The sequence below is a fragment of the Muscardinus avellanarius genome, assembly GCF_963383645.1.
Source record: "Muscardinus avellanarius genome assembly, chromosome: 5".
Classification (NCBI taxonomy): domain Eukaryota; kingdom Metazoa; phylum Chordata; class Mammalia; order Rodentia; family Gliridae; genus Muscardinus; species Muscardinus avellanarius.
This window is the reverse complement of record NC_137790.1, coordinates 15,363,780-15,376,240: the sequence shown is the minus strand read 5'-3', so window position 1 is coordinate 15,376,240 and position 12,461 is coordinate 15,363,780. Positions and strand designations below refer to the sequence as shown.

The following is a 12,461-nucleotide window of genomic DNA, read 5'->3' as shown; positions in this document are numbered from 1 at the left end:
GGCTTCGAATTCATATTTCTTTTAATTCAAGACAGTTCATGTCAAAGCAATAATAGCATGCATATGTATACAGAATATATATATTACAGGTAGTAGCATATGCAGATAAAATAACTGATAATAATATATGTAAAATACCTTTTGGGGACTCGGTGTTCTCATACTTTCATATCTAATTCATAGAATTTTTAAATGATCAATGATTTATGTAAAAGAAAAAACCACCAAGCATGTGGTGTGCATGAAGGAAAGGTGGTGTTCTCAGTATTGTCCTTCTCCGTTAAACTGTAAATTCTTCAAAGGGAAAAATTGGGTTTTATCCACCTCTGTATCCCTGGTACTGACATTAGTGTAGCTCAGTAATAGCTTTTCAAAGGCTATGAGGGAGACATTTTGGATACTGAATCAGCATAAGAGGGTTCACCATTGAAGTACAAGGGTGCAGCCTGGAAGAATAAAAGACTAATATTCTTTAATTGATACATAATTTATTATATGCCTTGTGTTGTGCTAAGAGCATACATATTAAAATTTTATTAACTTGGTTCACATTAAAAGTGATCCTAGGACCCAAGCGCCAGTGTCATCTCCATTTTATATATATGAACCATAAAATATAAGCAAGTTAAATAACTTGCTTATGGTCCATAGTTTGAAGTGTCAGAATTGGGACTCCAACCCAGATTTCAGGCTCTGTACTTAGGCGAAGAATGCTGCTTCTGGCTGAGAAACAGATATGTTTATCTAAGACTAAATATTTTGAAAAGGTTTAAATATTGTAGAAAATGTGATGGGTACCTAACATTGATTTTCCCAAACGAAAAAAAAAATGATTATCAAAAGCGAATACCTTGAGTAATCGTGTTTTCTTTTAAGATATTTTTTCTTTTAATGGACTCTTGAACATACTGACACTTTTTTGAGTAGTCAGTGAGGTAAGTATTCAGTACTGTCTAAAAGCTTTTCTTGTTTCAACAGCCTTTAGAAATTCAATCAAAGGTGAAACCTCTGGAACAGAACTTTTCCCAAATATCTGGAAATTCTGTGGGTTGTGAAAAATTTTCATAATTAAAGATATGCCAAATGGATTACAAAAACAAATTAACAACATTTTCAGTGTATATCCTAAAGCAGTTATCTAAATCTTACCAAGAAAAATATACACGTATGTTAATGTTTTTGCTTTTGATATTAATTGCAAAATTATAAAAGTATACCTGTCTTTCCCTTAATTCAGTGGGGGATCCAATTGCCAGGGCTATATGATTATAAAATAATAATTTGATAAGATTCACAATAAATACCTAATAAAATTATGATTTTAATATTTCATTTTACAATTTTGCTTACTTTATGAAAATGTGTATTTAAATATAATTCCAAGCTGGGCGTGGTGGCCCACGCTTGTAATCCCAGCATTCGGGGGGCTGAGACCAGAGGATCCTGCTTCGCAGACAGCCTCAGCTACTTAGTGAGGCCCTCTGCTACTCAGTGAGACCTGGTTTCAAAATAAAGAATAAAAAAAAATAGGGCAGGGGGTGTATCTCGGAGGTCAAATGCCCCTGGGTTCCATCCCCAAACTCACACAAAAATTAATAAATAAAAATAAATAAATAAATAAACATAATTCCAATTTTTTAATTTTTTAATTTTTTAATTAAAAAAAAACATATTATACAAAGGGAATGTACTAATTGTAGCATTAGGTTGCTTGCTTTACAGCTTATGTACTTTCCTCCTGTAACAACCCACTGATCTGTATTTTATAAATGAAAGAGCTGAAGCTAAGAGAGAAAAGGAGCTTCCTAAATATCCAGTGCTGACTGGCGGCAGGAGTGGGATGATTATGTCATTTGACTGTTTCTCTTTGTACTCTATATGTTGTCTTTCATTTGTGGAACATTGGGTTAGACAGCTTTTCATCGCTGTAACCAAAATACAGGACATATCCAACACAGAAGGAAGGCTCATTTTGACTCAGACTTTCAGAGGTAAGGAAGCAAAAGGAAAAGGGGATGAAGGAGGAAAACTTCTCATCTGATGGCATAAAGGAAGGAAAGAGAGAGAGAGAGAGAGAGAGAGAGAGAGAGAGAGAGAGAGAGAGAGAGGAAGGGAAGGGAAGGGAAGGGAAGGGAAGGGAAGGGAAGGGAAGAGAGGGGAAGGGAAGGGAAGGGAAGGGAAGGGAAGGGAAGGGAAGGGAAGGGAAGAGAGGGGAAGGGAAGGGAAGGGAAGGGAAGGGAAGGGAAGGGAAGGGAAGAGAGGGGAAGGGAAGGGAAGAGAGGGGAAGGGAAGGGAAGGGAAGGGAAGAGAAGGGAGGGGAAGGGGAAGGGAAGGGGAGGGAGGGGAAGGGAAGGGAAGGGAAGGGAAGGGAAGGGAAGGGAAGGGAAGGGAAGGGAAGGGAAGGGAAGGGAGAATATGGTGGCACCATAGAGGCAAGATATAGACCTAAGGGCACATACACAGTTAACTTATTTCCTCCAACAATGCCCTACCTGCTTACAGTTTCCATCCTCTTCCAGGGGTCCATTCACATCCTTAATCCAGCAAATGGATTAATGCACTGATGATACTACTCTTCATGATCTAATCACTCCCCAACTCCAGCCCTGGATGTTGCTGCCCTGGAGACCAAGTCTTCAATACATGGTGCAAGCCATGACAAACATGTCTAATGTTCCAAATTTATTAACACAAACAAATGTTGGATTTTATACGTTCTCATCTCTTTCTGCTAATTTTGGAAAATAATAGAAACAGAATTAAGTACACTGGAGTCTATATTTGTGCAAAGTTACAAAGCCAACTAGCTATGAAGTAAAGACTTAAAACCATATCTTCTCCTTCTTTGTGTTCTTTCTATTCCAGATATTATGATTCTATAAGACTACATCACAAAGCCTACTTTTGCATATAACTCACCACCAAATGAATTATTTCCTAATTCCCAATGTATCTTCTTCAGGATATTAAAGAAAGGCATGTGAGTTATTCTAGTTTTTGGAAATCAAAATTACAGTTCTTATTGTGCTAGTTATACATTAATGTTATGGCATCTGATAGAATTTCGTTTGAAGATTGTAAGATGGTTTCCTGTTTGTGTCAGTTGACATATGCTAAGGCATTTGGACTTTACATTATAGGCAATGGGACAGCCCTATAAAGATTATGGGTGGGTAGGGCACATTGGGACTGACCTGCATGTTAGAAAGAACTGAGATACGAGGTGGAGGAGAGTGGGAGGCAATAATACCTTCAGAAAATGACACAGGAGTACAGGCCTGTCAGGGAATAGATGAGATGATAAAAGTGGAAAGGTGGAGGACAACTTTAGAGATACTCAGAAAGTGATATCACAAGGAAAACTAGCAATGTTATCGTTCTATTTTAGGGAAAAGAGGAAGAAAATAATAAATTTAGATTGAGACACTTAGTTAGCTTTCTAGGTGAAAAGAATAGCTTACTAGAAACTAGTATTTATTTATTTATTTATTTATTTATTTATTTATTTATTGTGGTACTGGGGATGGAACCCAGGGGCATTCTACCGCCGAGCTACACACACAGACCTATATAATTTTTTATTCTTTATTTTGAAATAAGGTCTCACTGAGTTGCAAAGGGCCTCACTAAGTACTAAGTAGCTGAGGCTGTCCTCGAACTGCGATCCTCCTGTCTCAGCCTGCCAAATGCTGAGATTACAAGCATGCCCCATTACGACTGGCTAGAGATTAGTATTTAGAAGAACGGGCCTTTCGATTCCTTCTCCAAGACTTTGAGTAAATTTTGCCATTTTTTTATATTTAAATGTTTTTTTCCAAGAATCAAAATTGTCTAGGATGAATTGGCACCAAGGAATGAAAAAAATCAACCATATTGAAAAAAAAATCTTCTCAATTAACAGTAGTGATGCATACAATTTCACAAACAAAGATCAATCTATAAACTATAAATTTCAGAAAAAGTGTATTTTCACTGAAAAGAAAGAAGATAAGCTATGAAATAAAGTAGTCATTTTATTTATTTATCTCCTGACTCTTTTAACTTAAATCAACTAATTATTTGTAGGAATCACCAGGTTTAAATTGAAATGACAACATTACCAATGTTATGAAATATGTAATGACACAATTTATATGAAGCAGCAAAATTCCTAATGTCTATTATGTGCCCCCAAACATTGACACTATTATCAATACATATTATTTCTTAGAGGTTGAAATATCTAAAGAGCTATAGAAAACTTATAGAAGCATGACTACTGCATACATATTATTCCTAATAAATAGTTTCATTAGAACACACAGTGCTATCTTAATAAATTTAAACATATTATCTATATCAAATATTGATCTATGAATCTAATCATTTATAAGACATGTTATTATTAAGTGACAGATTACAGATTATATTCTGAAAATTAATGCTGAATCATTCTTTGAAAATCTTATGTTCCATCTACTTATCTAGCCAGGTGCTTGAATCTAGTTTTACAATTAGTTCCTGACATTTTTTTTTTAATATTGGAGAATCAAAAATATAAGGTTATTAAATAGCTCACAAATGACTAAAATAGTAAAAAAAAGAATAATGAAAGAATGTCAAATATTATAAAAAGCTATGATTTATTAATACAAAAGACAAAAAGCAAACAACACATACAGTTTTTTAAGACAGATAAAATGGAGATGCAAAACATCAAATCGAATTATCTGCTGCATCCTATTTGGATGAAGTACCTATTTCTACATCGGGAAAATTCACCAAAAATGAAACAAGTAAGAAAATTTACCTCTGAAAGAAATGAAATGACAACTTTGATTTAGGTATTCACATAGAAGGAGATGGAGTTCTTAAAGAAGAACTCATTTTTTTCCTTTTTTCTTTTTGTTTCAGTAAGAAAATGAGAACCAATCACATTACTTTCACCCTATCATTTATACTGATGAAATTCCTAAGTGTATACTCAACCAATTTTTAAATATTCCAATATATATATATATATATATATATATATATATATATATATATATGATTTCTTATTAAAGCACATCCTCTTTTCTAACTACCAAATTTAAGATAAGAAAATTCACTTTCCTGAAATTGTTCACTTTTCTTGGACCTCAGCTTTATCTTCTTAGTTTAGTCCTGGAAAAGCAGTTTGAATACAAAAGCCTTTTGACAAAAATATCTGCTTTTTAAAAGATGTTAATTTATATACAAGAAAAGGAAGACCTCTGCGGAAAGAGGATAAAGGAGTTAGAATCTTTAACTCCTAGGCTGAAAAACAGGATATCATAAAGCCATTTAGTTTCCTTTACACTGCTGATTAAAGCTTTCATTTTAACTTTCATTATAAATGGAGTGCTTTAATCCCTAAGCTGTTCTTAAACAATTAATATTAACCTTCTTCAATCCTATCCCTGATTCCCCTGCAAAGCAATCCTTGAGTTCTATTTATTCAGTGTAATGGATCAGTATTTCATTTTAAATAGAACCATATAAGCTTGTCTCCATTTATTTGAGATATAAACGTCACGGTCACAGTCATCTACATACACATTGCTGTGACAGAGAGAAATCACAGCTGTAAAACAATCCAGTCTTTAGCAATGGCCTTTTGAAGTAGCTGATAAAGGAAAGAGATGTATGAACCATTTGGAAAACAAATTACTGTACTTCCTAGAACAATCAAAGCAGTGCGTATTATATATCTCATTCTGCTAAAAGAGTTTGTAGAATCACAACTGGCTGGTGCACAGTTCCTATAATTCATATCAGGCAGTCAAGAGTGGCAAATCAATGTTCCTTCGGGTTCCATTTTTAGAAAACAATGGACATTTTAGTCATTCACATGGCTTTACAGGTAAAAGTTAAACAACAACACACACACACACACACACATGCATGACTACACATACTGACTTCTGGAGTAGATGCTTGGTGCCTTCTTTTCCAGGTGAAAACTCTTCTGAGTTGTGCGATGAGATGGTACTGAGTATCGGTAGCTATTACTGCTCTTTTCAGTGCAACAAAAGACACAGCAGAACAGAGCCCCTCCAGCAATCAGCACTAGCGCCGTGGTCCAGCCTATGTAGAGGGCTTCTCCAAGCTCGCGTTTCTGGGCCACATTCACTATGGGGTTGTAGAAGTCTTGGATGATGGAATTGGCAACCCAGCTCACGGGGATAAGTACCACGAGGCCCGTGATGACGAAGATGATCCCAGCCGTCAGCAGGATGCGAGCCTTCGCGTTCTCATCGTCCCCAGTGCATGTGGTGCACTTCATGCCAAGGAGCGCCGTCATGAACGCCAAGAAGGCCAGCACAGAGGCAGCGCACATCAATCCTCTGGATGCCTGTAGGTCTGGAGAAAGAGCCAGCAGGGAGTCGTAGATTTTGCATTGCATCCTGATGTTGGCATGCCTCATGCAATTCATCCACAGCCCTTCCCAGAGATTTTCAAACACCACGATGTTGCTTTCAATGAAAGCAGATACTCTCCACTGAGGCATGATGGTGACAGCTACTGTGCCCACCATGCCAATGCCACCAAGCACCAGGCCGGCGATTTGCAGAGCATAGGTTGCCATTGTCCTCTCAGATGAGTGATCCGATTAGAATCCTGAGCCTGTGGGGCCGCTTTCAGGCCAGGTTCTCTGTGCCTCGGAAAGAGCAGTCTTTCTGTAGCATAAACTCAGAACACAGTGGTTTTGCAAATAGGAACTGCTCCTCTACTTCTAGCTAGATTAAATCCAGTGCTGACTGGTGATGTGCCCCCCCCCACTGACTCAGACAGGTAAACTTGCAAATCAGGTGTGACGACTTTCCTGGCCAACAGCAGGGGGATGGTAAGTCAGGTGTGTCTAAACCAGAGAGATACCTGGAATGGCCGGACCTGCACATAAACATTCTTTGTACTTCTCAGTTTTCCAAGAAGACAGCCGTGTGTTTACCTATAGGCATAATTAGGAACATCTGCACCATCATCCAGAAATGAGCCATCTCCTGAAACAGGAAGGATGTACCTTGAACAGGTAATTCTGAACCTCAGAGTAAAAGCTGCTTTGACTATGGTTTAAAATAAAATATCTGCCAAGAAAATCCACAAGGACTGTTAAGATGCCAAAGTGAAAGGAGAGTAAGGGATTGCTAGATTGTTGATACCTGAGGAACCACATTCTTTGGGACACATGTGATCTAAGGGGTTGATTTAATTTGTCTACAACTTCAAAGCAAGGTCTATTGGAGTGAGACCAGGGAACAAATCATACCAAAGGACAAACAAGGCTGAAGTCATTAAATCCACCAGGTTGACCTCTTCCTCGGCACCAAATACGTACTGTTTTAATTTAAGCCCGGAAAACTACTTGTTGGTACTTTTCTGCTAATCTTGATTTATAAGAGAAAAAAAGGGCCAAATGATTTTCTGATGTAGCACGCACTACAGCAGTTATGTAAGGTTGGTTACAGTTCCTTTTGTGTCTTTACTTTGCTCTTGTCCTCAGCTGCTGATGGTGCAAGAGCCCTCGGTCCATGCAAATGGCTGGTATTGCTAAGTGAAATATTTATAGGACAGGACTACTATATGGAACTGAATTATTGTAGGCATTAACCAAATCTAACTCTTTTCTACCTATGATATGAGGTCTTCAGAAGGAAATAAAAAGCACAAAAATGGAAAGCTATTTGAACAATATTGTCTTTGCAAAATAATGATGGCAACAATGGTACTAAAAGAAACATGCATAGTGATGGGGGAAAACTGCTGGTAATTTTCTCCCGGAGGGCACCTTGGGTTCTCTATTGTGTCTTTATAAACTTCAAGCTGCAATTACATTTCCTTCCATAAATTTTGACTTCTTTTTTGCTTCCTTGGATCAATGTAAATCCAAATATGGGAGAAAACGCTGCTCACTTATGAAGCTTTGGAAGTTTAATGGTCCAAAAAACCTGAGTGGCTTATGAAGATTAGTGGAACAAAAAATGTACATGTGAGGAAGGAAAAGAGGAAGATGCCAAAGTAAGCAGTTTAAGAAAATAAAATAAAACAAAGAAAACGATCATTTACCAAAAATGAAAAAGGGATTCTAAGCCAGGTTGCTATTTTATTATATCATATATTTTGAAAATAAAAAAGTAAAACTTGATATTAATAGAAATTTCCTCATTTGTTGACCTGTTTAAGAGCTAAAGTGCCTGGGTATGGTAGCATACACTTCTTAGCTCAAAGCTTAGTATTTTGGTGACTGAAACAAGAGGCACACAGATTTGAGGCCAAGCTCAGCAACTACCAAGACCCTGTTTCAAAACAAAAATTAAAAATGAAAAGGAATAGAGGTATAGTTTGGAGATAGAATGCCCCTGGGTTCAATGTGCAGCACTACCAAAAAAAAAAAAAAAAAAAAAAAAAAAATATATATATATATATATATATATATATATACACACACACACACACACCAGGGGATCCCTGATCCTAATGTAGATGATTCCTAGCATTTGGAGGAAAGGAATGACTATCATAATTGAAAAATGAAAAAAGAAGTTATGTAATTGGTTAAGATAAGGATAAGCTAATATATATGCAATATATACATACATAATATATACATTAAAATATATCACATAAACTATAATATATGTAATATATAAACTATACATGTATACAGAATATTAACTCATCAAAATTAGTCTTCTAACTTACTATGTAATAACTATTTCCAAGGCCTCTGTTTAAATACTGTCATACATGCACATCAACATGGGAAAACATGAAACAGAACCAGGTATCTATGCATCTGAACATCTCACCTTTGCTGAAGCTGTTTCCTAGGTGTAGGTATCCATGTTCTTCTTGGCTTTGTATAACAACCTAACCTCTCTTCCCTTAAGTATTAAGCTTTATTAGGAACTTTTCTTATACAAACATATTTTTCTCTTTTCAAACATATTAGTTACTTTGCTACTGAAAATTTTCTAGACAAAAGATTAAGATCTGAGTGAAAAATTAACCCTAGGTCCACAATAGCATATTTATCGAGTTAATTGCCCTAAGAGGAAGTAGCTCAGGGCATCTGAGTAAGTCAGACAATGACACAGTTAGTCCTATGATAATTTGAAATAATCATGCCCTAAGGCCAGAAAAATGAAAATCACAGAGAAAAAAAGAAAATGGAAGCATCAAATTTGCAAGAGACAGAGAAGCCTAAATTCGGAGATAAAAATCAAGTCCATTGTTTATCTACTGTCTGTCCTACCGAGATAATTAACTTGGATCCAAGATTTTTGTAGCAGAAGCTATTAGAGATTTTGTCAATTAATCATGGTTTCATGGTTTTCTAGTACCACAGAGCAATCTATGCAGACAATTCTATAATCCTCACTTTCATTTCTATGAAGCACCAAAGTTCTACTCAGAACCCAAGAAAGGAATGAGTGTGCCTGTCCTCCTTCAGGGCGTCCCTTTTGTCTACATAATTAGGAGCTGATTTAAATTTAGCAATTAAATTTATTAATTAAATTCAGGTCTGATAACCACATAACATATTAAATGCTTTCAGGTCACAAATGATTACACACAATGTCACTATTGTTCTTGTTTTGTCATTTTTACTTTTATATGTACTGATCTTGAACCTAATCCTATACTTCCCTCTCGGGTTCCTATTAGTTCTTAGCATTTCTCGAAATAAATGTTACTTTTGCCTATGAAAAATTGCCAATTTTATATAGTTTTCTAAGTTTTTAAAATTTTTCTATTATGTTAACAGTTTTCTCTCTATATATTCATTTCATATTTATTCATTCATTCATTCATTCATTCATTCATTCATTTTTGCAATACTGAGGATAGAACCCAGGGGCATTGAACCTCCGGCCCTATTTTTTTTTCTTGTCCTTTTAGTTTTGAAACAGGGTCTCATTGAGCTGCAAAGGGCCTCGCTAAGTACTGAGGCTGTCTGCAAACCTCAATTCTCTGGTCTCCACCTCCCAAATGTTGGGATTACAAGCGGGTGGCACCACGCCCGGCTTTGGATTTATTTTTAATTATTGTTTGCTGCTAATTAACTGTACTTGGCTGACGATCTTGTCCTGAGAAAACAAGCGAACATTATCAATAGATCTCATTGTTTTTTGTTCCTAAAACAATATAATGCATTGCTGCATGATCTCTTGAGCCACCACCCTGTTTGGTGTGTGTATTTGATTCTGGGGATGAAACTCGGGACTTTTTTCATGCTCTGAAAATACTCTAGTACTGAGCTATATCCCCAGCCCCATTAATCCTTAATGCCTGCCTCCTCCTCCTCCTCCTCCTCCTCTTCCTCCTCTTTCTCATACTCTTACTCCTCCTCCTTCTTCTTTCTTCTGTACTGAATGTTGAACTCAAGGGCATTCTATTCTTATTGCTATTTCTTATTGCTTATTTCTATTCAATTTTATTTTATTTCATTTTATTTTACTTTGAAACAAAGTTCCCTCCTACCCTGTTACTGAGTTTTCTCAAATAGCTGAGACTGGCCACAAACCTTCCGTCCTCTCTCCTAGATATAGACATTTGCCACCATGTTCTGCTACAGCTATCCTTCGAGTGTTCTATTCTCAAAGTTTTCTATGTCTTTAGCAGTCTTCCATTCTTGCCCTCTCTATAATCTATTTTCATTTGCTGTACTTAAACTCTTTTTAGAAATTATCTGTTGTCTTAGCCAAATTGCCTTCCCAAAACTTTATTTGTAAATATTGGTGCATTGAGGACTTGGATTTCAACATGGAAATTTTGGGAGCTGGAGACACAAGCATGTAGTTCATAATAGCTAGCCACTATTCATCTCTTCTTATTGCCTTAGGAGTTATTCACATTAGTAATTATATATATTCATCACTTGTTTATATATAATCAACAATAGGAATAATAATTATTATATATTTTCTCCTTTTTTGCATTTTTAAAAATTAAAATCTGAGCATGTGGTGAATTCTAATCTATCTTTGGAGATGATCTGTGTGCTTTATTGAGTGCAGTAAATTTGATTTCTTTACCAAAGTTTTTGGAATCCAGTGAAAGTGTTAGAAAAAATGTGCTGTAAAATTTATTTTCCTTTAAATTAATGAGTAATTTGTAGAGACAGAATTGATGCAAAATACTTTAAACATAATGAATAAAAAAATGTTTAAGGGGAAGTAGAATTTGTTGTTCAGAACAGCAGCTCTGGATTCCTGAATGTTCCCTAAGTGATAGGTTACTCATATGCTTTTACCTTCTACTTCACACATCCTTACATGTCAGGCGGTATTAACTCTTGTTATAATGGAAGAAATTGAAACTCAAGAAAGACCCTGTTTTGCTGTAAAGTTGCATAGCTTTGCTTCTAGAATCTATGGAATGAAACATGAAGATTTTTTTTTTCTGTATTGTCTACTATACCCTGAAACGACATCAGAAAAAAAAAGACATTTTATATTTTTGCCTGTGGTTAAGGTTATTGAAGAAACAAAAATTCTTCAAATGTTTTTCTTGTCTAGTACATTGCTAAAAACAGTTTGCATGACTAAGCTCTGTAATTGTTACAACTATCTGATTCATTGAATTTGAAATGTATTTCTTTACATACTCTATTCAGAGGACTTTAAGCTGGGAAAATCTTGTAGATCACATCAGAATCATTCCTTATTTAGGGTTTGAGTTCCATGCTGAAATTTTCTCCTTCAGTTGTTCATTCTTTTTTTTTTTCTAGATAGTTTGTTAACCGTATTTCAGGTCTTACTTGATGAATGGACCACCACTTACCAGGTATTTGGTTAACAGAAGCATTATACAAATTCAATGCAATGAAATGAATGGTTTTATGTACAAATGCCTTCTGCATACAGTAATATTTTCCTTTATACTTTTATAGTGGCAAATGGAGTAAAAAAAATTGCTATTGTTGTATTTTTAGTGAATCCCAATATTTCTTTGTACCTTTGGCCAAAGATCAAAATAATAACATTTTTACATCCACAGAAATGCAGCCCACAGCCGGGCGTGGTGGCGCAGGCTTGTAATTCCCACGCTTGGGAGGCGGTGACAGGAGGCTCTCACAGGTCTGAAGCCAGCTGCGCTGGCTTAAAAAACCCCTTTTCCAAATAAAAATATAAAAAACTAGGTCTGGGGGAGTGTAGCCTGGAGGTAGTAGGGCTTCCAGGAACCCCAGTACCACCAAAAAAAAAAAAAAAAAAAAAAGAAAAAGAAAGAAAAAGGAAAAAGAAATGCAGCCCACAGTTATTTTTGGACTTGTTCAAAAGCAAAGTTTTAAAAATCTCTTAATATATTCTTTCTGTTGAAATGTAAACGATGCTGCATAGTCTTGAATTAGAACAAGATGTCCATGGCAGAAATTTCTGGCATTACTTAATATTAGATTTGTAACATCAGAGCCGGGAATGGTGGCACATGCTTGTAATCCCAGTTCTTGGGAGGCT

The 12,461-nt window shown here is 35.9% G+C and overlaps 1 protein-coding gene across 1 annotated transcript; it reads right to left on the bottom strand.

The window, feature by feature from the left end:
- Positions 1-5,908: 5,908 nt before the first annotated feature.
- CLDN8 (claudin 8) lies at positions 5,909-6,589 on the bottom strand (the record flags this gene model as incomplete). Its single annotated transcript, XM_080695881.1, has 1 exon — positions 5,909-6,589. The coding sequence occupies one exon, from the start codon at positions 6,587-6,589 to the stop codon at positions 5,909-5,911; it is 681 nt and encodes a 226-aa protein (XP_080552007.1).
- Positions 6,590-12,461: the final 5,872 nt, after the last annotated feature.